Raw genomic sequence first — 24,223 nt, forward strand, 5'->3', positions numbered from 1 at the left:
TTGTCACTAATGGATACCACACCTAAAGGGCCTGGTATTCAGAATCCAGCCCTCTCCCAGGGCCCCTGAGTGGCTATGTCAAACCAGCTTTAGTCTGAGCACCTTCCTGAACCAGTTGCATACAGATTGCCCTCCCCTCCTGGCTTCCATTTCTAGACAACCCAAACTGGAACTTCTGAAGTGTGCTTTGCAACTATTCGGCTCCTCACACAGACTGCAGGTCTCTTTTTCACCACAGGAAAAGCTTCATCTCTCTCTGCTTTCTCTTCTGCCTAAGAGAGATCAATCTCTCTACAGATGCAAAACCAATCCCTAAGTAATCCTCTGGGTTTACACAGGCGCGTAGCCCCTCATACCACCAGGTCCCAGGCAGGTTGGATACACAGGCTACGAGCAAAAGGAATCTGGTTCAACTCCCTGACCTACAAGAGCTCTCTGTCAGTGCCTCTCTAAAACTAGGTTTTAGTGCTTTGTTGCATATCATGGCTATTGTAAGGATAATAGGAATGGAATAAAAAACAGCATGGTATAAAATAGTAGAAATCATTAAAGAAAAGAAGAAAACAAATAAAGGAAACAAGATGAGACATAATCTAAAGAGATAGATAAATTGTTCTTTTCTTGGCAGAAAGGAAATGATGAAGTCTATAAGACGCTATAAAATGTTTAGGCTGATTGTTGCCTGAAAAAAAAAAAAAAAGAAAAAAAAAGAAGTAAAATCTTTCAACCAGACTAAGGAGAATTTTGGTGTGCAGTGGAATGGTAGGACGAGACTATCAGCCTCACTGTGTGCCTGGAAAGAAGTGTCTCACAGCAAATATGGTTTGGCTCAATTCACATCTTTTGTATTTAACTCTAAGATTGTTGTGAAAAAGCCACTGCAGTGCCCCAACCAAAGGGTGATGCACTATTTTGCATTGAAAACAGGTGTTCAGCTGGCTGGCTTTCTAGCAGAGCACAGCAGATTTGTCCCAGATTTTCCGTACATGATCTCTAGGTAATACTTGCCTTTTCTTCACATGTTTCAAGAAAATTAGATAATTACTTTCCATGTTCTGAGACTTCCCTGAACTGACTGACAATAGATTTGCAGAGCTAAGCTGTACATTGGGTGGAGAGGGAGTCTGGCCAGCTTACAGAGGAGGCGAGTGGACTTTGGAAAACGCAGTGCTGCACTTCTGGAGCATCTCTGAGAACAGCCACAGCTTGTAAGACGTGCCCAGGCTCACTGCAGTTACACCAGTGACCTGCTGAGGCGCAGTCTCTGGCTGGGGAAGACAAGGACAAGCAGTCTTGATAACCCAAGCACTCATGTCCTTAATTTTGAAGCTGTGTTACATAAGGAACTACATTTACTGAAACTTCCCTCTGTGTTTATTCATTTTAAATGGCTTTGAGACATAGTTTCTTCAAAAGACCATGCATAATCAATCTCCATTGTTCTGTATATATTTGCAGAAGATAACGACTTCATTAAAATATGGCGGGCTATTAACAGCAGTAAATATCCAGTGCTAAACCTTAAGATGTAATGCAATTAAAGAAGAAATACGAACCTAAGGAGGTTAAGTGCAATCTACCATTGACAGTTACATTTGATTTGAATTAAAAAACACACACAGAGGGTAATAAAGGGCCTCCGTACATACTTGGATAACAGGAAATCCCCTGGATGTAAAAATAGTGAATTTAAGAATGGAGAGTATAAAGGTCTAGTTCAAATTAAAGATTTTATGACTGAGGACTCCATTAAATCTTTGAACACTTACAGTAAAGAGTCTGGAACACTTCCAGTCCAATTCTTTATGTTCTCACAAGTGACAGATTATACTTCTGAACTTATACAGCAAAAGAAAGAAAGAGTGATTGTATTAATCCATCTAAATCTGAAGCTTGTTAATTAAGATGAAAACTATAAAAACCTGTGCTTAGGTGAAGAATAGTATTTTTATAACCCAGCTCATGATAACCTTGCTAGCTAAGCCAAAAGTAAAAGATTTTAATTCTCAAATTATTGAGAACAGTAAAATAATGAACCACTTAATACTACGTGATCAACAATCTGTACTAAATAGGAACTCTTTGGTACTCCTCAGTCTATTTCGCTTTCTGTACTTCCAAGTCATTCCTCATGGTGTTTAAAACACACAGTACAACATGCTTCTTCTAACTCCACTCCCATCTGCAGAAATGCAAGGATCCTCAACTGCAGCAAGTCCACAGTGGCAGGCCATGATCATGTTGAAGTGCCAGTCTCACATAACTGGGTATTTATAACTCTAAGATATTAGGGAGGACCTTGCAAGTGAGTCACACTGGAAAATAATGTACTACCTTTCCCAGGTTTCGAAGGGAATTGAGACAAAATTATCAACGCTTTTTTTTTTTTTTTTTTTTTTTTTAGTTGAAGGTGTAGGGTTAAGCATTCATCACTGCATTAAGCAAAGCAGCAAGGATTTGAGATCTTGTTTCAGACTCCTCAAAACATACTAATTACTGGTATAAATCTGCTGTCTCTAATGGCAGCCTGCCAAGGGTTAATTGAGCCTTAAATGAAAATGAATGTGAGATATCTGAAAAGACAGCTGATGTGGCCCAGAATGTTAGCAGAAACAAAATGCCTGGAAGGACTGTGGGGTTAAGAAACTCCTGGGTTTGGCCATAAGCTCCAAAGCAACTCACAAGTCAAACAGAGAATAAAAATGAGAGAAAACAAAGTCTTCCTGTTGGGAGGATGTGTTCTCCTTTAGGACCACATGGCAGTCCCTCTAAAAAGGAATCCACCCTTTATTTGCTTGCTTCCTTGAAGTTGTTGAGGATCTGGCCTAGGGTGAATAAATAGAACAGACAATGTTAATAAATGCAGACTCTTTCCAGACCAACAGGGGTGGCAGACACCACAGCTGTCAATGGAAACAACATTTACTTTGAAATTTTTGTATTGAAAACAAAAAGCATATGGGTCTAATAGAAAAGGTTGCAAGAGCTCCTGCGAATCACAGTTATCCCCTTATTGTCTTGTCTTAGCCATCCAGCACCCACTACTCTACCACCTAGGAAATGTTTTTTACCACGTATACAGTGAGGTTTTTCACCCAGCCCACCAGGGCTGCCGTGCCCTCTTCTAAGAGCAAAGGGTGCCCAACACATCCCTGCACAATATTCCTCACCATCAGGCTCTGTTTTTCTTTGACTGCTTTCACCAAGAGGTACTGAGAACACCCAATGTAAGAGCTCTCACTAATGGTACACCCATATATATGCCCAGCACGTATCTGCACAGTAGCTGAAGGAAATAGCCCCATTCTTTTCCCATTTAGCCATACCTCCACTGGTCCTTGTTCCCTTTTCTCTGTTAGTAGCACCAGGCAGTTGATTCAACTGAAAACTATTCTCTCTCCTTTCTTTTTTTTTGTTTTTTGGGGGTGGGATAGGGGATGGGGTTTTTCAGCTGAATTCAATTCCCTCTAAACTGGTAACTGGAGCAGGACTAAACAGATTTGCGGATGTGAACGGAGGCAATTCTATTACTTTGGGCGGGTGGTGATACAAGTTTATGCCAGATGTAAAAGACTACGTATCCACAGCACAAATTAAGAGTCCAAGCTCTGTCAACAGGCAATGAAGATTCTCCTAAACAAATGTTTCTGAAGGGTAATTCAGAATACCTAAACCAGAAGCCTAAACCAGAAGATTAGGCAGTATGAATGTGACAAGACCGTAATGTCTTAGTACTGTAATTCCCACAAGGAATTGAAGCTCTGTTTACTAATGCAAATGATCTGGGTTAAAGCAGAAATACTTTCACTTAATGTTTTTTTCCATGGAAAAATTGAAACTTTCCCCTGCTAGGGGGAGAGAAGACCCTCTGAAGGGCTCTCCTGCTAACACAATAAACATCTGCGGGTTCTTTCCTCTCAAACGCTATTTTTCTAGGGTGTCCCCCTCTGATGAAATAGCAGTCCCGGTAGATCATGGCAAACAATCCTGCATACCACATCTTAAGCAATGGTACTGTTCAGAACAGATCCATTTGGTCTGCCTTAATGCAGGCAAGTTAACACCACGTTATTAAATGCACCGAGGTCACCAACCTCCATCAGATGATCTGCTTGATCCTTTTCTAGACAAAAAAGAAAAAGAAAAAGAAAAAAAGTTTGGATTCCATACAGAAATCTGAGTCCTCCAAGCTGGAAGTAGTAGGCCTGGCCACTCACAGCCCACCCACCTACAGATCAAGATGGACTGGAACAACCTCCTCCAAGAGCCAGAAAAGTGAAGGGGGCTGGGAGGTGGGAGGAAGAGTTTCGTATTTCATCTACCACTTCTAATAGAAAACAGAGCGTGGTGGGGGGTTGAAAGGAAAATGGCAAATCCCTGGAGATCCTAAGTGCTGGCCTCTCAAGTCAAAGCTGTCAATCACACCACGTCCCCTCCGACTCGTGCTTCTGGCAGGGAGGGAACAAAAGGAGGCAATGGACTGGCACGTTCAGCCACTAGGTGTTACTGTTGCTCCACAGAAGGGGATCGGAGCAACCAGAATAAGCAGAATGAAACCTATCAGAGGCATCTGAAACAGCTTTAGCTTAAGAGGTAAGCCATCAGAGCTAAATCTTTAGCTTCACGTACCGTGAACCAGAAAAATTAGAGCATTTTGGTGTGTTGTCTTGGAGGGGTCATGGAGGTAGACTGCTGCTCCCTGGGTGTTGTTTACACATCATTGCGTAAATGCAGCAAGTCAAATTCATGCTTGGGAACAACCACTGGCTTTGATGAAGGAACAGAGGGAGAATTGGGCCCCTAGAGATGTGGCTGATTTCATGTCCACTGGTCAGAAAAATACATTGGTTACTGAGTTGTCTGCTTGCCTGCCTCTTCTGTGAACAGCCACAACCTGCCTGAAAAAAACTTTGCACTGAAACTGAAACACATCTTAACCAAGCTAGCTCTGCTGTCAGCCAGGTGGGCTCCTCAGGCAAGTCATTTAAATTTTTTATGCTTTAATTTCTCCATCTGTGAAGATCCTGATCTCCTCTGGAGAGGACTTTGAGATAACAGATAAATCAGAGCTGGTACTGTTCCTCTTAATGTAGTCTTTGATAATCTGTTAGTATGAACCAAGCAACGGTTTTGCACAAGCCTTTTCAACTGCTTCCAGAATAGGTTTTCAGAAAGAGAAATACTGAACTGATCACTTATACCTCCCTGGTAGCCACTTCTAAGTGAAACAGTCTCATGATAAAGAGCAGCACCCCACCGCACCCCTGTCCATGTACCTTAATGTCCTGTTCCTGTTTGGTCCTTTTACATAGCTCTACTGAAACTCTATTATTTTTAGGATAAAATAAAATTATTTTATATATTTTATTAGATTTAGGACAGCCACATTTCATACAACCCTTCAGCAGCCTACCTCAGTTCACCTGCTTAATCAATTAGGCGTTGAATGTTGGATGGATATCACTTCCCTGAGCTTCTTCAGCAACGTGCTTCCAGTTTACAACAATACTGTTTTTATTGTTAAGTTTTAATAACAAGCTTCAGCACACATGAATTGGTGTTTCTTTTTTTTTTTTTTCATTCTATGGCTTGCCCCCAAAATGATTGGTATAAACAAACAGGATATATAATGCAGGTCTCCACCTGCATCCATTAGAAAGCTGTTTCTGCACACACACACACAGTGTCATGCAACACACAGCAAACAGGCAGAGCGTTTATTCTCATGGTAAGTCTTGCCATGTGGTTGTACTTCTAACCAAGGCATTATTTTCACACACAACTTGACTGCTCCAGGGTATGTTTCCCAAAGCTTGGAAATATTGTTACAGTGCATTAAACAAAGTACCAGTACTGAACCACAAACTTATGAAAGATTTTTTGAGTTGTTTTCATAGGAAAAAATTTATATGCCACATTAAACAAAATATAATGCAAACTTAAAATACTGTTCTCCAAAAGACTGAATGATTTGCAAACACTAAAGTATTCTCTGAAAGGTGACTGGCACTGCATTTTACTGCTGCTTCCAGTAAAACCTGTGGGCCTCTAACTTGGAGGCAAAGTCCTCTTATCTGCAGTTCAGGCAACAAGCATCACATGCCACAATAAGGCAATCAATGTGTCTTAGTTTGAATTCTCACAGAGATTTCTAGAGTGAAGAATAGTTTAGTGAAATATTATTGATAGCCTGCAATTGTTTCTGGCTGTTGAAGGAAGAAGGAGGATCTGTCCACAGAGAATCATCTGGAGATGATCATTTTTGCTTGCTACCAAACATTATGGTGGAAAAACTGCCATCTAATAAATGCAAGACTTATAGACCATTACCAGTATGGTCTGGAAGTAGTTCACTTACAGCTGGAGTTTTCTCTCTTCTGTAGTCTAACAAAGAGTTTGAAATAAGTGAAACAAAATGGCCTTGCCGATTTGCACACGTGTAGTCTCGGCAAACAATACATCAGTAACTAACATAACTTTACTCAGGCCTACGGCAGATGCTGATAACATCAAATGTACTTGACTTAGATGCCTTTCAAAATGTCACCCTGAGTGGCTTGGCAGCTTAATTCCCACTTTCTAAAGTGACTTAAAACCCTAAATCACATGGATAAATCTGAAAATTGCAGCCTTAGACAGCTGTGCTCTCCTTACTCTTCAGTGGCTAACATAAACACACAAAGATGCTATCTGACACCTCATCTAAAAATTAATCCTAATTGCTTTCTGGGCAGCTGCACAAACAGCCAGTTTTACCTCATTTCACTCTTACCTCTTGTTCATTATTTTCCTCTTCTGCTTTGCTGTCCAAAATAGGTTTCTTTATATCACATTTCTCTTCACATGCTTGTGGACATGGCATTTAATGGCATGCGCCAGCTAATAAGAGAAATGTGTTAATTTCTTCTCTCTGGGTCACCCTTTCTGTTTTTTCTTCAGAAATTACTATGCCTGAAATATGGAAAACAACACAGCAGCAGAAAACTACAAAATGTCTTATTTAATTGTGAATTTGGTCCTGACTCACAGGACGATCTTCACAAACAGAAAACACCCAGTCAGCTACGACAGAATCATCTCCACTGCTAGGACCAACCACCTCCTTTTGCATCGTCTTTGTCCAACCAGCCTGAAAACTATGGCCTGTCTGAAGTTTATAATCCCACAAGAAGCGCGATGCCACTGCCACGCTGAACAGCCATCAACTACCCCATGAAAGCAGTGAAAGAGCCAAATCAGCCAACAGTGCGATAGAAAAGGCTCTACCCCTCAGTGAGGGCGCAGAGCTATTCTGGTTCACATTTATTGGTAGTACTAGTAATAAACATTTACATTATGGTAGCGCCTAAAGGCCCTATTTGAAAGCTCATCTAAAACTGTTATTGTACCTGGGCACTAAACAGCTCTGAAGCAGCACATCTGTCTGCCAGATGGGTGTTTGCTGGGTTTTGTTTTTTTTAACTGAGGATTTGCCTCTTAAAAAAGCCTCACGCTTACCTAAGAAAACTTAATAAGAAGTTTCAAGAGATTGCTGCGCTGTTCACTCAGGGAGAACCCGCAGCTAAATCTGCTGCGAAACTCCAGGCTGGGACAGCGCCTCCTCACACGAGCGAGGGACACCACAGCCCCACTCGGGGGACACCGAACCTGCGGTCCCCCGGCTCACAGCGCCTCAAATCCGGCACGGGAGCACCTCAAGGACCAAGCCAGCCTCCACACGGGGAGCTCCGTCACGAAACGGCAGCGAGAGGCCGCCTCCATCCCCCCGCGGGGCTCCCCCTCACGGCGGCGGCGCCAACGGCAGCGCGGCCGCGGCCGCCATGTTGAAGGCGAAGGTGCTGCTGGTGGGGCCCCGCGAGGTGAGCGAGCCCCCGGCTCGGCCGCCCCCCGCCGCTTGTCCCCGGGTCTCGGTGTGAATCTGGAGCGGCCTCGCCGGGCCCTGAGGGTCGCAATCCCTCAGGGCTGCCCCGAAACGCGGAGGCTGCGGCCGGGCAGTGGTGGGAGGGGAGGGCGGGGGTAGGGTCGCGGTGAGCTGAGGTGAACGCGTTTGGTTGTTGTGGCTGAGGCGTGCTAAGCTCACAGGTGTTTTTCTCGCTCTCCTTTCTGCCAGGCTGGAAAATCCGTGCTAGCAAATTTTGTCTCGGAGAGCATAGAAGGGATCGGCAGCTACGTCCCGACGCAAGGAGTGAGGTGAGCAGACCCTGTGCGCTGCTGCCCTGGCAGCCCGGCCGTGTTCCTGTCGCCGTGACCATTTGTGGGGTGGCTTCTTGCTTCCACAGGATCCTGGAGTACGAGAAGCCCAACTTAAACGGTAACAGCAAGGGAGCTGCGTGTCGTTTGGAGCTGTGGGATTGCAGCGGCGATCAGAAGTAAGTCCTGTATTGCTGCTGCTTCCTCCAGGTTACTCAATTCCTAATGATTCTGCTTACACAACGTTCTCCTGCTTAAGGCCTAAAACCAGTGATCATTTTGAGTTGAGGAATATCCCAGCCTCTTTACCCTATTATATTTTTTTATAGCTTTCTCCTGTAGAGCATCTGATGCTTCCAGCTGACGTTGCAGTTTGTTTTGGATAAGGACTTAGCATAACAGTGATGTCCATAGCTCCTAGAATGGAGTATGGGTACAGCAGACAGACAGAGGCCCAGTCTGCCACAGACTGCCTTTCTCTGTTTGAAATTATTACCTGATGGACTTCAAACAATGTATTTATATGGTTGAAGCCCTAATTGCTAACTGATACAACTGAGAACTGGACAGATCTGTCTTTAGAGAAAAAAAAATATATATATGCATTTGACCAACCACTGCATTGTCACCAAATCATGGCACCAACTAACATGATAGGTTAACAAAAATATTTAGGATGTCATAGATCACTGGAAAGATTACTAACTAAAGTAACTAACTAAAATAAAAGTATTAACTAAAGAAAAAGTACTGTAATGTGTTCTTGCGGAGAACTTTTTCTCTTAAGGAATGAAAAAAACCTTAAGTTTGAGTATGTTTCCATTTTCCAGCTATTAATCTTACCATTTTCTGTGCACCTGTTTTTCAAGGTTTGAAACATGCTGGCCAGCTCTGATGAAGGACTCTCACGGCGTAATAATAATCTTCAATCCTGACATGCCCAGTCACCTGAAAGAAATTGAAATGTGGTACTCCTGTTTTGTGCAGCAGCAGCCACTGCTTGATAGTCAGTGTCTCCTGGTTGCACATCACAAGCCAGGCAGTACAGAGGACACAGAAAATCTATCCTTAGGTAAGAAGATGGAAAACACGATGTACCAGTCAGATGAGTTTTTTATTGATCTCTTTATCTTTAAAATTGGTGATACCTTATAGCTTGCATTTTTCATGATGATCTTCCAATCTAAGAACTCTATTAGAGTGCTTTGCAAAAACAAAAGTATTGAACCTCAAAAGCCAGCTAGAAGGTGAGCAATATCCATGTTTCCCAAAAGGAAAAATAAAGACAAGCAACATTTGAGTGACTTCCCTAATGCCATATAGTGAGTATGCAGCTGAGCCAGGAATTGGAATTCCTGATATCTGTAGCCATAAATCATCACTAGCAGTTTTTCTTGCATTGAATTTTACATTCTGTTTACTGACACGTTTAAGCCTGCATTTTATTGATCAAAATAACTTTTTGAAATAAAAGGTTAATGAGCTTCCTCTTAAAATTAGTATAGGTATGTTATTATATATGGCAGAATTACTTGTGGCTGTCTTTACATATGAGAATACATATTTCCTCTGAATAGCCTATTCCAGTGCTCAAACAGTGTTCAAAATTTGTTAAAAGTATTAATGTATTAATATATATTAAGCTTAACATGTATCGTACCATAATTTTGAAGTAGTCAAAGACTATCAATTCAATAGTAAAATCGCAATTCAGTGCTGAATTGTTCAACTCTGCCTAATCAAATGTGAGACCAAAACCAATACTTTAAACCTTAGTGATAGTTGCATTTGTTGTAATACCAACAAGTTTTGATACATTTCTTCCTCGCATTGTTTGATACCTGGGGTATCAAACATTGGATACTACCAGATTCCAGCAGACTCCTTCAGCATGAGCTGTCCCTTGACCTTGATCGTAAATGCTCCTTTTCTAAAAGGAATACATCTTAACTATTTTTTTTTTTCACCTTCAAAGCTCACCCACTGAACAAGCTGAAACTAGTACATTCCAACTTAGAAGAAGATCCTGAAGATGTTCGGATGGAATTTATGAAATACTTCAGAAGCATTATCAACATAATAAATGAGAACAGAGAGAAGGAAGAAATGTCAATTATCTCATAACGTTAAAAGAAAGGGTTGTTTTCACTTTGTAAGCCATGCTAGCCTGTGAAAAGGTTCTCACAACAAGAATTTACCAGTCTATAAATGCTTCAGAGAAAACACTGCACAATTTATGACTTAACCAAAAGAACCAAGTGCTGACATCAGATGAACTGTGGTGCCAAATAGATGGCTGCACATCTAGGAATTTGGGTAACTTTAGCTGCGCTTTGGTTCCATTTGGCATCAGAGGTACAGGAAGGTATTTTTTAATGTGTTATTGTAGACCAAAAGAAAAGGGTTTTTGTCATCTCCTCACTTAAGAATGCCTTTTTGTAAAGGTACTAGGAGAACAAAGCCTGACAGAACATAAGATTTGTGGAGTTCTGTTGAAGCATCTGAGTAAAGTGTTCATGTTAGCTGTGTTCCTGGAGAAGTTATGCTTTTGGAAGTCAGTTGAAACTGACTGGAGTGGAGATCTGAGAAGCAGTTGTGCTATGGAATCTAAATTTTAATGTTCCAAATTCTCCTTATCTTTCTGTAAAGCATCTGAGGAGAACACATTTCATATCTATTGCCTTGGCAAGGCAGAGTACTTTGCAGTCTTTCTCATGACTAGGCTTTTCTCCTATTCCAACAAAATTATCCTTGTTTGGGACAATGTATAGGACACTCTGGGAGGGAAAGAATCGAGGTCTCAGTGTAGTGGAATTACTTTGACCTATGCCAGGAGCTCCAATAGAGGGGAAAAAAGTGCTGCACTCTCCAGAGGAGGAAAAGCTGTTTCCAAACTAATATTACTGTTCCCTATTGCACTAAAATAAGTGGTTTCATAGATGATTTACTTTCTGGTTTGTTTGGTTTGCACTCATCCCTATTCTTAGTGTGTTTTGTTGTGGAAGACATTTTTTGTAATATAATACTAAAGCAATAAAAACACTTTAAAATGTGTCCTTTTTGCTCTCAAAGGGAAAGTTAATTATGTTTTATGGAATTCTTATCAACTTGTTCAATTTTTAGTGAGAAGAACTGTGTTAAGTTTGCAATATATTTCACACTAATTAGATCTAACAGGAGAAGTTTGAAAAAAACTTGTCACAGACCCAAATAGATGAAGAAATGATGAATGAAAAACAGAAGCATCTATCAATGCTGTTGCCCTTTTTTATTTTTCAAGAAGAGAACTTAAAGGAGAGAGGGCCTGGGAGCAGGAACTGCAGGAATCTCTCAGAAGTATCCACTTTTCCCTTGTACGGTAACTCACCTTGTGAGGTGTTGGATCAATGGCTTGTCAGAACTACATCTGACCCACTGCACCAATTTTTACTGGTTGTTTTGTTGTATGTTGCATGTCACCCAGCTGTATTTGAGCTGCAGCTGTTACAGCCTTTGTTCTCTCACTAACGTCTTTTAGTTAACATCCATTACAGAAAGTATGTTAAAAAACGAACTACTTAATGCATTTTATTTCAAGACAACAGGAGTAAGAGTTACTTGTTTTTTTTCAGTGATACAAGTTAATCAGTCCACTATTCCTATTTTCATAGTTCTTTCTCTTCTGAGTTATAAATAGTCTGTTCTTTTGCAAATACTCTCAATTTACCAAGATAGCGAGAAGACATGCCTCAAAAATCTACTCATTTACACATCTTTCTCCTGGCCTTAGCATGTGATCAGGGCTTTCTCTAGCAAACTTCAGTGAGCAGTTGGAGTGTTAAGCCCTGTCACAAACGCGTTAGCAGTAGCTCAGGTCTTTTCCTGGCCAGCTCAAAAAGTCTGCAGCACTTCAGGCAAAAAATCGTCATTCCCTTTCTTTTGTGAACTCAGCCCACTTCAGTGGGATTTACTGCAGTAGTCTAACAAAGATTTGACTGTAGCAGCTCAAAATAAGTTATTTTTATTGCTTTCAGGTAGGAGATGATTTTTCATTTTTTCATATACCACTTGAAGATTTCTACATTATGCTCAAAATCAACAAGCACATGGAGTCTGAAAGCCTCTTTGTTCCAGTTGTATGTTTTGCTCCCCCAGGTATTTTTTTTGCTGATAATTAAGCTCTTTATTTCAAACAAAGGCAAGGGAGTCAAAGGATTAAAAGAAGATCTTTTAAACAACTGTAAAATGAATGCAGCAAAGCCTACTGAGCTAAGCTTCAGAGAATTTAAATTTCAATGATATTCTGGTTTGCTCAGATTGGTAGCAAGCATGTGGCTCATGAAGTTGGTACTGGTAACTCACACCATTCTTTTACTTTGTGCTTGGTGTGTTCACAGTATTTGCTGCCCCAGCCTCTTTTAATTGTCAGATAGCTCTTTCTGTGCTGCTAAAGCTAAAAGCTCCACTTCGTTCTGATGTGAAAATGAGGGGTACTGAAAAAAAACACCAGTGAGAGGAAGGATACCGTGAAAGAAAAAAGTGAAATAAGCAGTAAGAGATGAAAAGGTTGGAGTCAAATAGTGGGAGGTTGGCATTTCAACATCTACATTTTATTTATATGACTTTTGAAACGGCTTTATATGTTTGCAATCAGTGTCATAGGGTGGTCTATTGGAGACAGTTATTGGAAAATTCACAGTCTAACTAGAGAACAAGTCTTTTATATGCTGCCTTAGATTATTTTTTTTGTTGCCAGCTGTGTGGCGTTGGAGCCAATTTTAAAAATATACTGCCTGAATACAGCTTCTCCCAACAGCAGCATTTGGATAAGGCTGTTGTGAAACCCAGCAAATCTAATTGGACTTGAAATGTAAACCAGTGCTTGAGTGAGGCCAGGGTTAAAAAGTCAATGATCTATTCACCACCTTGCTTCACATAAAATGTAAACCATGATCTTCATAGATTCATAGAATCATCTGGGTTGGAAAAGACCTTCAAGATCACCAGGCCTGACCATCACCCTGACCTCCCAAGTCCTATCACTAAACCACGTCCCTTGGTGCCATATCCACATGTCTCTTAAATATGTTTAGGCATGGGGACTTCCACGGGCAGCCTGTTCTAATGCTTGACCACCCTCTCTGTGAAGAAATTCTTCCTAATATCCAATCTAAACCTCTCCTGGTGCAACTTGAAAACGTTTCCTTGTGCCCTATCCCTTGTCACCTAAGAAAGGAGACCCACACCCTCCTCACTGGAACACCCCTTCAGGTGGCTGTAGAGAGCAGAGGTCTTCCCTCAGCCTCCTCCTCTACAGATTAAACAACCCCATTTGCCTCAGGCACTCCTCCTAAGTATTTATTCAGAAATGTAGTTCATTAATGATTTATGAAAGGGGTCCACAGAGACACCCAGTTAGAAGAGGGGTAGGAGAATGTCAGATGCAGGACAGACATCTGTTAGTCTCTGTGCACTCTGCACGCCGCCGTTCCACTGCTATCAGTAGGTCTGCAGAGCTTCAAAACATTCCCACAGCACGACATTAGCCAGACTGGAGCTGTGCAGCCTTATTTGTTTGCCTGAAGCGATGCGGTTAGCAAGTGGCTCCATCCATACTTCTGCTTGTGAGAGCAAAGAATTACCCAGGCAAGTTTAAGGAAACCAGGAACATGAGGTAATCAGCCACAAGTTACACAGAAAACAGTTAGTTGGCAAGCCACAGGTTTAACTAGGAGTAGGAGCAACTTAGGAACAAAAGAGCAAGCTTGCAGCAAAAGCACTATATTTTAACCCTTCCACACTGAGGATCTTACCACCATGCCTGGAAGTTTGGAAAGGCATTTTGGATGACCTTTCCAAGAAGCGGAAGGGTAGGTAGAGAATCCATGAGGTCTTGTCAGTTCCACCAGACAAGTGCAGCCTTCTCTAGCTGTCCTCAGTCCCTTACAGCAAACAGTTTGTCTCCCCTTCTTGTTCATGCCAGCAGCCACGCACACCCAAGCCCTTACTTTGTATGAACTGTGCATAAACTGGAAGCCTCTGAGTTTCTTTCCCTTTGTGTGTTTTCTTGTCCATGCTGGAATATAGTGGCTGTTTTTTCCTGTAGCTTTGCTGGGATCACCTGCATTGACATGGTCTGGGCAACTGTGGGTGGATCAGGACATACAACTGAGCCATCATGAGCCATCTTAAGCCATTAATGAACAGAATATTTTAAATATTAATTCACTCAAATAGGCACAGTGTCCGCATTGTGGCATCCAAAGACCCCAGGATATGACGTTCTAAACGTGAAGTAAGAAAACAACCTGTTACTTACACAGGGGTTATTCTGGTGCAACATTATTTTGTCACTTGGCATTAAATATGGATTATCCTGAAAGCTTAAATCACTATATTTGTGGTGTACAGAAATGATTTTCAAGGCTTTACTGCTGTGTAGCTACAAACAAGTTTATACCTAGAGGTGAGCTCTACTGAAGTTCACACTCATCTACCATTAAAGTAGCCAGTACATCGTTGGTTTGGGCAGTTGACCTGTCTGGAAAAAAAGTCAGTATGGAAATTTGATGGGGAACAGTCAGACTCAGAATAATTCTGCAGGATGCAAAAAGCAGAATTTTAAGACGTTGGAAACATGCATAGAAGGTTGATGGCTGTGGCTATCATGAAGACTTTACTTAAAACATTTAAGTTTTTCAATTATAAAATAGAGTCTGTTCAATTTGCCTCTTACAAGCTGATTCTACACACGCAGAATATTATGAAGCCCAAAACTACTGTGATGATGAATACAGTCACAGGCACTGCAATCCAGATGTGTGGCTTCCAGGGCAAAAATCCTACTTGTTTACAACCAAACTTTGGGAGCAGTGGCAAAGTCGAATGAAATACATTTGGACCTTACCAAAAAAATGTTGCTTTCCTTTCAAGTTCTGTATTTTGAAGGCCAGGCCTTTGGTCTCAGTTGTTCTCAGCAGTATTGTTCTAATGGACACAATAGACATAAGAAACCCTATGTTCCTATTTGTGTTATTGAACTGCCAAGTGACTCTGAGGAAGTCGTGTAGGCCAGCACATTCAAGAGTGCCCATCCATACTGAATTTTTGTATGCTCAGCTAGAATTATGAAGGGAGTCGATGTGCAGACGCTTGAGGAAGCAACTTCTAGAAGGTACCCAGGCCCTTTTAAAATCAGATCTTGAAACTACTCAATTTCTCAACTTGCTTTGTACCTTGCTTTGAAGGTCACTTGCAAGTATTTCCTCTATCCCCTTTCTAGAAGTCTTCACTGCTAGAGTACTTCAGTGGTACAGCAAAGGTTCCTCAAAAGATCCATTTACTTTTTTGAGAAGTTGCTTTTCCTGAGATGCTAGAAGAATACTCTGCCAGTAACTCACATAACTGTAGTCAGTACTCCTCCTGCACACACAGACACTATTCCACTTGTGAGTAAAAGATACCATATGCTACTAGGCCAAGCAGCTCAGGGAGATAATTCATGTGTAGGAAGCAGGCCAGTGGTAAGGTCAGGTGTATATTTGCATTGCCCCAGCTTATGTTACTTACTTAGCACGAGATTCCCCCTTGAGTGACTGAGATTTACATAACTAGATGTATCATGAAGGTGCCCACTTAGAATTTGCTGAGAATTCATCCTCAGAAAATCAGTCCTCTTCAAAAGCAGCATTATCTGGAATCCTCTTACCACTTCTTGTAATCACCAGCTGAAGGAACTGGCTCCGTGCAGTGTACTGTTTTGGCCACTCATGCTTGGAAAGCTACGATGAATGAGAAAAGGGCCACCTGCGTGGCTGAAGAAGAAAGAAACAATTGCATGAGAAGTATTTGGTGGTTTTTTGTTTGTTTGCTTGTTTTTCATTCTAGCAACATAGGGAGAGAGATAGTACTTGCTCAATATCTGTAAATATTTCACAAAGAGAGAAAATTGACTATTTACCTGACATGAGATAACACAATCATCAGAGCAGGGCAACTGTTGTTGAAAGTCTGGACCATTCTAAGTGACACAAACTGAAATATAAAGTACTTTCTTATCATCTGCTCCTTTAGCTAATTCCTCCCACCTCTCCCTGAATTGTAGGAGGAAATAATTTGACCTTGAATGTAAGATAACCTTATGTTTACGCTTTTTTTTTTTCTTGACAGAGACAAAAACAAAACAAAACAAAACAGGAGAAACCTAATATTCAGGATCACATTACATTTGAGCATTATTTTAACTAAAAACAGTTTTTGCACAAGAATATACATGGAAAAACTAGTCACTATTCAAGTCTGGTCTGGAAATTGAAGAAGGTTTCTAACAGAGTATCTCAGTAAGAGATGGGAAAACACCTGGTTTCAGAGTAGCAGTTAATTAATAACTTGATAAACTAGGACTGATCCTTCCAGCAGCTCTCTTATGAAACCAAGGGGCTTATTTCTTTTTTACTAATGCAAGCATTTTTTATTTATGAGGGTATTTTCCACAGAGGTGACAGTGAACCGACCATCAGCTCCGAAGTTCGTTGAACCTTGAGAAGCTTGGGTTCTGATTCATATGCTCCAACTGGAAATCAGAGGTTGTATTTATACATATGCAGAAGAAGTAAAGCAATTTTATCAACTCATAGTAGAAGAAAGATAATGCAAATTTTCTCATGAGTCTCACTTCAGAGTCTGCTGTCTGAGGATGGGCACTAGAGTTTGCTTGCATAACCCTTAGACAGGAACACAAAAAAGCCATATGTTTTGCTGAGTTCCATTGTCTCTGCCTTCCTTTGTAAGGAAACGGGAGCCTATTTCTCTACTAGTTTCATGAAATCTAACTGAATCCTGGTAACATGTCTCTGAGAATTCGCTCAGAGGGACTACTAGACGAGGACACACCCTCCACTGCTATGTTGCTGTTACATGAGTTCCAGACAAAAGCATTTATTGTGGTTTGGCAGCAACCATCTATTCCTAAAACCCCGGGACTGCATTGTTCTTTGCTTGTCAAAAGCTGATTTAGTACCTACAGGCACAGAGTGCAGGGTTCATCTTTTTAGGAAGGATCTTCATGCTCCCAGCCAGTAAGACAACTTGGAGGAGTCACACCAATGTCGACGGTGAAGACCAGGCCCTCAGTGGAGCAAAAGATCAGCCCTGCAATTAATATTGAAGGATTTTTAGTCTGACCCTAGGTTAAGTGGTAATACTTCAGAAACTGAGTAACCAACTGCCAGTCCCATAATCATAATTCTGAGTCATTAAATAAAGATATGTCTTGGGGAAAAAATATTGCTTAGGCCCCAAAATTGTTATGTTGCATTTGGAATCCTAATAATGGCAGAGGTTTGACTGACGCTCCTAACGATACCAGGATCTTGCAATCTTATCTGTAGCTAAGATAATGAGCCTGGGACCTACACAAAGGTATTAGGAGGCCCTTCTTCTGCTCAGAATGGCATATCTTGACTTTTAAAGCAGATCATTAAAAGTAATATCTAATGAAAGCTCCATCTGTTTTCCATTGAGCATACACATGGAAGCATTGGCTCTCACCCCCCAAGGCTGCATGTCGTTTTGCAGCACACAGTGCTGACACCTTCACAACGTAACAAGCCAACCCAACCCTTGATGCAGTTCCGTTGCCCACAGAAGTTAAATATTTGGTATATCTGGATCTGTTAGAATAAAGCTGAACTTCTGGACCTTAAATTTCTCCAGCAACTGGAGAGAGGTGCAAAACTTAGGTCATACAGACCTGCATAGGTCTGAGTTTGCAAACCATAAAGGTTATTTTACAGAGCACTAGCAACAAAAGCTAAAACTTGCACTCCGTGCACCCTTCCCTACTCAGCTAAATGGGAATTTCCATGGCCTGTTAAGATATGGGGTCTATGACACAAACCTGGGCCATTCTGATCCTATCTGTTAATGCCCTTTAGACATTGCTACAGTTTTCACTACCATGAGTTCACGGAGGCCAAACAGACACACACACATTTTCTATTACTAAATAATTTGTTTGCCATCCACATAAAAACCTAGCAGTATTAGATAAACATTTTATCCTAAGTGCCATTGAAGACTAGTCTGTCTTAAGAATTTACCCAAGTGTAGGTTTTCTGCCCTCCTAGACAGGTCTTCCTCCCTTATTCTCTATACAGACATGGCTACCTTACACAAGAGTTTTTTAGGAATTTCGTAACTTCAAGACTTATTCTGTGAGATGGGGTTGAAAATAATAAGAAGGGACAAGTGAGATAAACAACCAAACACACAGCTAGAGAGCACATTCTTATAGCCAGGCTAACAGTCAAAGTTAAGTATGAAGGTGGAATCACACGACAATGAGATCATTAACAACACTCGTGTGGTGATCAAGAATGCGTGTACACTTCTGGTGATATGAGTGCCTGTGGTTGCTCTTTCTTATGTCATTTGCTGAAGTCTAATATTAAAAACAAAAACAAAACAAAACAAAAAAACAACTTTGGGACATTTATTCTCAATCGTCTGCAGTTTCTGTTAGACTCCGGAGACTCCATCTGATATTTTCTTTTTCTTTTACACCCAGACATGGCTGGCCAATATCCACCATCTTTCCAGTTAACAAAGACTTGGAAGACTTCGTCAGAAGTTGTGGGTCATCTGGCTTCCTTTTGTCAGCCCTGAAAGGGGCCAGAAAACAGGAAAGATCCCTTCCAACCTCAATCTGCCAGGCACAGGGGAGGTTCCTGGGTGAGAGCTGGCCACCACGCACACCCTTGCAGCCCCCTGGGACAGGGTGAGGCTCGGAGGAGGCAGGGAACTGATGTGGAAGATGAGTTTAGCTGCATTCCACTCCAGTTATCTTTGGCTGCCGATATGTTTGGGGAACAAGGATGAGCAATGTTCAGAAATCACTCATCTGAAGAATTTGAAGGACGTCTCTGCACCACTGTCTGAGAGAGCTGCACGTGGTGTCCGAGCGTGGCTGCTCAGCACTGAAATATGGTAATGGGGGGTTTAAAATTTCCATTGCTGTCCTTCTTAGGACCCTCCAGATTCAACTCAGAATCAAAGGCTTAATCTGCCACCATCTAATCTAATGAAGAAATCTGGCTACTTTGCAATGGAAGATGAGTGAGCCCTGATCTCCATCTCTTGTTCTCTTTCCATGTTAGCTCCTCTTTAATCATAAACAGATGCTACCTTTTATATTGGCACAACAAACATATCACATTCATGTCTGATCTGCTTCTTGCCTTCTTGTCTGATCTATTTCTCTTACCTCTGAATTATTGCTCTCCTTTTTCATTTTTAAGTTAATTTACATTAAGCAAACTAACCTTGCAGAAGGTTAAAAAAACACAGTGAGAGAGACTTCCAGAGCTGTCTGGCCTACAGGGCTGTTCTCAAGTTGAATGCAAAAAATTGGATACGTGCCTTTTTTCTTCACTCTTTGTGACTTTAATGTATCAAGAAGGTTTGAAAGAAGCCACTGTGATTTTTTAAAGCTTTTTTTCTTAGATCCTACTCACTTTTTCTAATAGTAATGGAATCATTTTTTTCTATAGGAGAAAGAGAAGTTATATTTCCATTGTAAAAAATAAGCAGGCAGTTTGAAGAGCTAGTAGGGTTATTAATTGGAAAGATAATTAGAAAGTTAATCAAAGTTATGCAAGTAAAATGAATAAAATCAAGATGGACTCTTCTCATCTCTGAGAAGGACTTGAAAGAAAGGTTTTGTGCTGAAACTCAAGGAAGCCTACGGTTTTGCAGATCAGGCCACAAGAAACCCCTGTTGAACCTTATGACCAGATGCTACCAACATTTGAAAGATCAACATGGAAGAAACAGGGAAAGATTTCAGGGCTCTTATTTTGTACAAACAAGCTAAAATGGCTGTGACCTCCTCACTTTTTTCATGGTGTCCATAACTTTTATATGACCCCCTTAGGCTGTGCAAAAGATCATTCTTTTATAGTCAGTGAAACTGCTGCTAACCTTCCCGTTGCCATTCTCAGTTCTTCTATTATCTTGGAAGCTTGACCAGTTCCTCTAATTATCTATGATTCACAAGAACTTTCTCCTTGCTTAATATGACATATCATGACGTAACGACATAAATGTACCATGTTGCACATTTAATGACATAAAATGCTAAGCATACACTGTTGATAAGAATTTGCTCTAAACAGCTAAGGAAGGAAACAAGTGAAGGCTGGCTTCAAAGACAAGCTCCTGCCTCCTTTACTGAACTTGGCACAGCAGACCATGTGCACAGCTTCACTGTAGTTCTATGGAGAAGAAAAGAACTAATGAGCCTAAGGGATGTTCCTGGAATAAGAACAAACGTGCATAAATTGACCATGGAAATTAGCAGGTTTCTTCCTATCAAAACTAGGAGATTCTGGAGCAGTCTCCCAAGTAAAGTAGGTAACTGGGAGGATAGGAGACACATCAAGGAGGAAAGAGTACATTTTTTGAATAGCACAATCTGTTTATGAAAAGGATTGGGAACTTGGCTCCCTGCAGAAGCACAAGACTGGACTCAGCAACCCAAAAGGTCATTTTCAGTTCTATGTTTCCTTCCTTCCTTTCCAAACCAGAACTGGAGAGGTCTGATTCTAAATGAACAATGATGTATTCTTCATCTGCACTCACCTGTGCAAACATGGAAGTTAAAATGTATGGCACCTCTTCTCCATGTCCAACAAGGAAAAAATAAATCTAATCTCATCTGGCCAATACCAAGAATAAATTAAAGATGCTTTAATATGCATTCAGTGAAGCAAAAAATACTGCATTTCGTAGAGGTTTACAAATAAAACATATCCTATATGATTGGTCATAAATAAGTAATACCTAAGGACATAATACTCAAAAAATACATTCTTACATTTTGTTTTTGTAAGAAAACAAGATTCACATTGATATTTGTTTACATCGGTCAGCCCCAAATAACCCTAGAACTTGTCCATAAATCCCAGTCAACTTTCACAGAGGGCATTGAAAATACTTAATTCAGCAAATTTTGTGAAAATAGATGGCCAAATGAAGAAGACAGATTATTCATCCCTCACTGAAGAAATAGGCTAAGCATGAACTCAATCCCCATTAAACACCAGAGAATTCTTGCCAAAATGCAATCCAAGATATAAATCCATAAGAAAAAAAGGTTTCACTGTTTACAGAACTACTTGTATTGGATGAGACCACAGAGAGATAACATCAGTATGACAGAAACTAATCACCACTCAACAAACCTTTTGGAAACAAGTCAGCAAACACATCTGCTTCAACAGAACCAGAGCCTCATGTGACAGGAAGCTTATTAGAGACCCTGTCTCTCATTATTTTGTTTTTGCTTATAACTTTCCCAGCATGAATATTCAATATTGCAAAATAAAGTGGTTTCCTTCACAGACCATCCAGAATGGAGAAAGAAATGGGGCCAGACATTCCAGATCCTGAAGAAATTGGTGCCTGTGGAGCTATGGATTTCTACCAGCAAAACATCTGGCACAAAGTAACATTAAACATGAATAACTTGCTTCTTTCCTCTTACCATTGGTGTGAGGCAAGAATGACTCCACTGAAGTTCGTTTGATGTATGAAGCCTGCAAAGAGGAGAAAAGAGAAGAAAGTCAGCCCTTTAAGCCTAGCAAGACATCTTAAAGGAATGTAATTCAAAATATTTTATTTCCTCAATAGCATAAAATTGTGAGCTGTTTTTCCTGGTTACTACACGTGAAAGGGTTGCTTTGTAATATTATAAAAACAGTTTAGGAATTCCCATTTGATGCTCCTTCATGGCTTCGGTCATAGGTCAGGTAAATTCTGGGGATCTTTAACACCACTGATCTGAAAATCTGGCCTGGTGTGGAGCCAAGGCCCAGGAAGGGTCATGGGAGCCCCATGTGCTCAGCCTTTCTTAGCTTTTCTTTAAACACTTCCTTAAGTGAAAGGAGTTAATCTCGAACACCTCTAAAGTAGATGGTCTGTATTGGTCTGCCCTCAGTGTGCCTCTGTTACCTCAGTTATTAGAGCGAAAAGCATGTAGGCCTCCTCTTCACCGTGCCCAGTGGCTCATGATTTGGAAGGCTGGGGCTGAGGCACAGGCATGTCCATTTGTTGTATGGCATCGGTCATACAAATGACAACAGCTCCCATTTCCCCTTCTTACTCTTCAACTCTGCAGGACTTCCTCACACAGAAAGCAGGACTGGCATTGGGGCCTGGCAGTGCTGAGCAGTGGGATACCATTCATCCCCCCCGGCCAGCGAGGTCTTGCATGGATGTATCTGCACTGGGACCCTGCAGGAGCAGAGAGGTTTTATACAGAAAACAAAACAAAACAAAACAAAACCTCGCCAACAGCTACACTTTGCAGAGACATCAGGCAGTACCTTCCCTCAGTGTCTGGGTGACCGCTTCTCCCTTCTCCATCACCTTGTGGGCAGATAAAAAGCCTTTCAGGGACACTTTAAGTCAGCCTTGCCATTTCAACCCAACAGATGCCAAAGTGATTTTTATACTCTTCTGCTCAACTAATTGCCAAGCTCCAACAAAGGGACTTTAATGGGTTGCACCAGGCAATAAACCATCTTCTACTGGCACCAGAAACAGGAAAGTAAGAGAGGGAATGTAAAGCTGGAACAAGGCACAGACCCAGAGCAGGTCCAAATACTTGCAGGAACTGATTTATTCGAAGATTTGATACCAGATGTTCTATTCAGACAACTTTAACAAAGCTCCACAGAACATTAAATGCTTCTCATGTTTTCAGCATTCAAGCCACTCCATCTGGGCACTTCTGCCACAGGGCACAAACAAAACACTGTTTAATATTAATCAAAGAAGTGAGTCTTGCTCTGCAAGTCCAATATAAAAAGGGTAAGAGCAAACACATGCTAAGCTGTTCCTGGGAATGCTGAACACAACGGAGGGGCTGTCTTGGATTATAGTATTTCTAACTTATGCCAGCTCAAAGTCTGGTTTTAGGGAGGATATATTACTGATATGTTACTGCAAACACTGTGCTAAACTGGAGCAGTCTGCATCTTTGATTAATAAATATACTGTTAATAGTATATCCAAAATTCCTGCTTCCTTGTTTACTTAGGTTTTCAATAGACCGTTGCACAACTACTATTCCACAAATAAATTGCACGTTTTTACTTGGACATTTATTTGGATGTCACTTCTTCACAGATAATGTTAATTGTTGCCTTTTCCTCAGACTTCTGACCATTTTTAGCCTTGCAGTCTCCTTGTTCTCCTATTTGCTCCTTCTCTCTGGCCTCCCCAAATCCTACAGCCATTTGTGATAAGAACTGCAGCTCATTGCACCTTTCTGTGCAAAATCTTTTTCTGAATCATTTTAATTCTTAAAACCCAGGGGTACCTACATTTGTCAAGCTATATACAAGGCTGTCAAGACTGAGCAGGGGCAGCTGAAGTCACTCCTCCCTTACTTTCTGAGCTGCCAGTGCAACATCCCAGCCCCTTGGCTGATTTCTCTCTACAAAGGGGAAGGATTACAGGATAAGGATCTGGCCCAATTTTCTCGTTCTGGCATGCCTCATTCCCTTCGTAAAATCAATTTGTTTACTATATTCTTGCCCAACCCCCATTTATTGCTACCTCCACCTTGTCCTGCTTGTGTCCTTTACTCTCTCAATCATCAATAAATCCAGCTCTTTTTTTTAGAAGTTGTGACCTTCCAGTTGTCTCATGTTTTCGTGACAGGCTGACAGCTTTGCCAGTCTTCCTTCAGAAGTCCCTTCTGTAACAGACTCTAGCCTCTTTCTATTTAGATCGCCATGGGCCCCACCAAGTGTAGCTTGACTATGGGATAGGCAGAGATGCTTTTGTATCAACGACATTGAAATTTTATGTATTTACTCTGATTAGACACTGGATGGTGCTCTTTGCACTTTCATGCCAGCAAAAGCACTTTAAAAGTAAGCGAACGCCCTCTTCTCATGAGAATTGTAAAAATTCCCCAGGGTCAGATACAGTTATACATCTAAGCCTCTAAATCCTGTGGGAAGAGCATGTTTTGACTACATAAAAT

The 24,223-nt window shown here is 41.1% G+C and overlaps 2 protein-coding genes and 1 long non-coding RNA gene across 4 annotated transcripts in view; 1 reads left to right on the forward strand and 2 right to left on the reverse strand.

Annotated features, from left to right (window-relative positions):
- Positions 1-7,637, reverse strand: part of COL26A1 (collagen type XXVI alpha 1 chain) — a 187,794-nt gene extending 180,157 nt beyond the window's left edge. The window contains exons 1-2 of the mRNA XM_072026079.1: positions 7,498-7,637; positions 6,773-6,951 (exon numbers count right to left, since the gene is read on the reverse strand). The gene's annotated coding sequence lies outside the window, so the exon portion shown is untranslated. The remainder of the gene's footprint in view (positions 1-6,772; positions 6,952-7,497) is intronic.
- An 88-nt stretch (positions 7,638-7,725) lies between these two features.
- Positions 7,726-11,244, forward strand: IFT22 (intraflagellar transport 22). 2 transcript variants are annotated; one of them, XM_027445936.3, is made up of 5 exons: positions 7,726-7,859; positions 8,111-8,190; positions 8,280-8,369; positions 9,060-9,262; positions 10,166-11,244. In XM_027445936.3, exons 1-5 carry the CDS (start codon positions 7,821-7,823, stop codon positions 10,312-10,314), a joined length of 561 nt encoding a protein of 186 aa, XP_027301737.1. In that variant the 5' UTR covers positions 7,726-7,820; the 3' UTR covers positions 10,315-11,244. The 2 variants fall into 2 exon arrangements, with proteins under 2 accessions (XP_027301737.1, XP_027301735.3); XM_027445934.3 differs by having other exon boundaries at positions 7,764-7,910.
- Positions 11,245-14,461: 3,217 nt separating this feature from the next.
- LOC139999142 (uncharacterized) lies at positions 14,462-24,084 on the reverse strand. Its single transcript, XR_011804248.1, has 4 exons — positions 22,331-24,084; positions 21,713-21,764; positions 17,193-17,319; positions 14,462-15,983 (listed from the first exon to the last, which is right to left on the reverse strand). It is a non-coding gene; the product is annotated as an uncharacterized lncRNA (long non-coding RNA).
- Between the last annotated feature and the right edge of the window lie 139 nt (positions 24,085-24,223).

This window comes from Anas platyrhynchos, chromosome 20, assembly GCF_047663525.1.
Source record: "Anas platyrhynchos isolate ZD024472 breed Pekin duck chromosome 20, IASCAAS_PekinDuck_T2T, whole genome shotgun sequence".
NCBI classification, from domain to species: domain Eukaryota; kingdom Metazoa; phylum Chordata; class Aves; order Anseriformes; family Anatidae; genus Anas; species Anas platyrhynchos.

Bases quoted from the DNA above. Each gene is read 5' to 3' on its own strand.
- IFT22 (XM_027445934.3), top strand. From the start codon at position 7,821: ATGTTGAAGGCGAAGGTGCTGCTGGTGGGGCCCCGCGAGGTGAGCGAG. The intron at 7,911-8,110 runs GTGTGAATCTGG...CCTTTCTGCCAG, and splicing joins CCGCTTGTCCCCGGGTCTCG to GCTGGAAAATCCGTGCTAGC. The intron at 8,191-8,279 runs GTGAGCAGACCC...TTGCTTCCACAG, and splicing joins GTCCCGACGCAAGGAGTGAG to GATCCTGGAGTACGAGAAGC.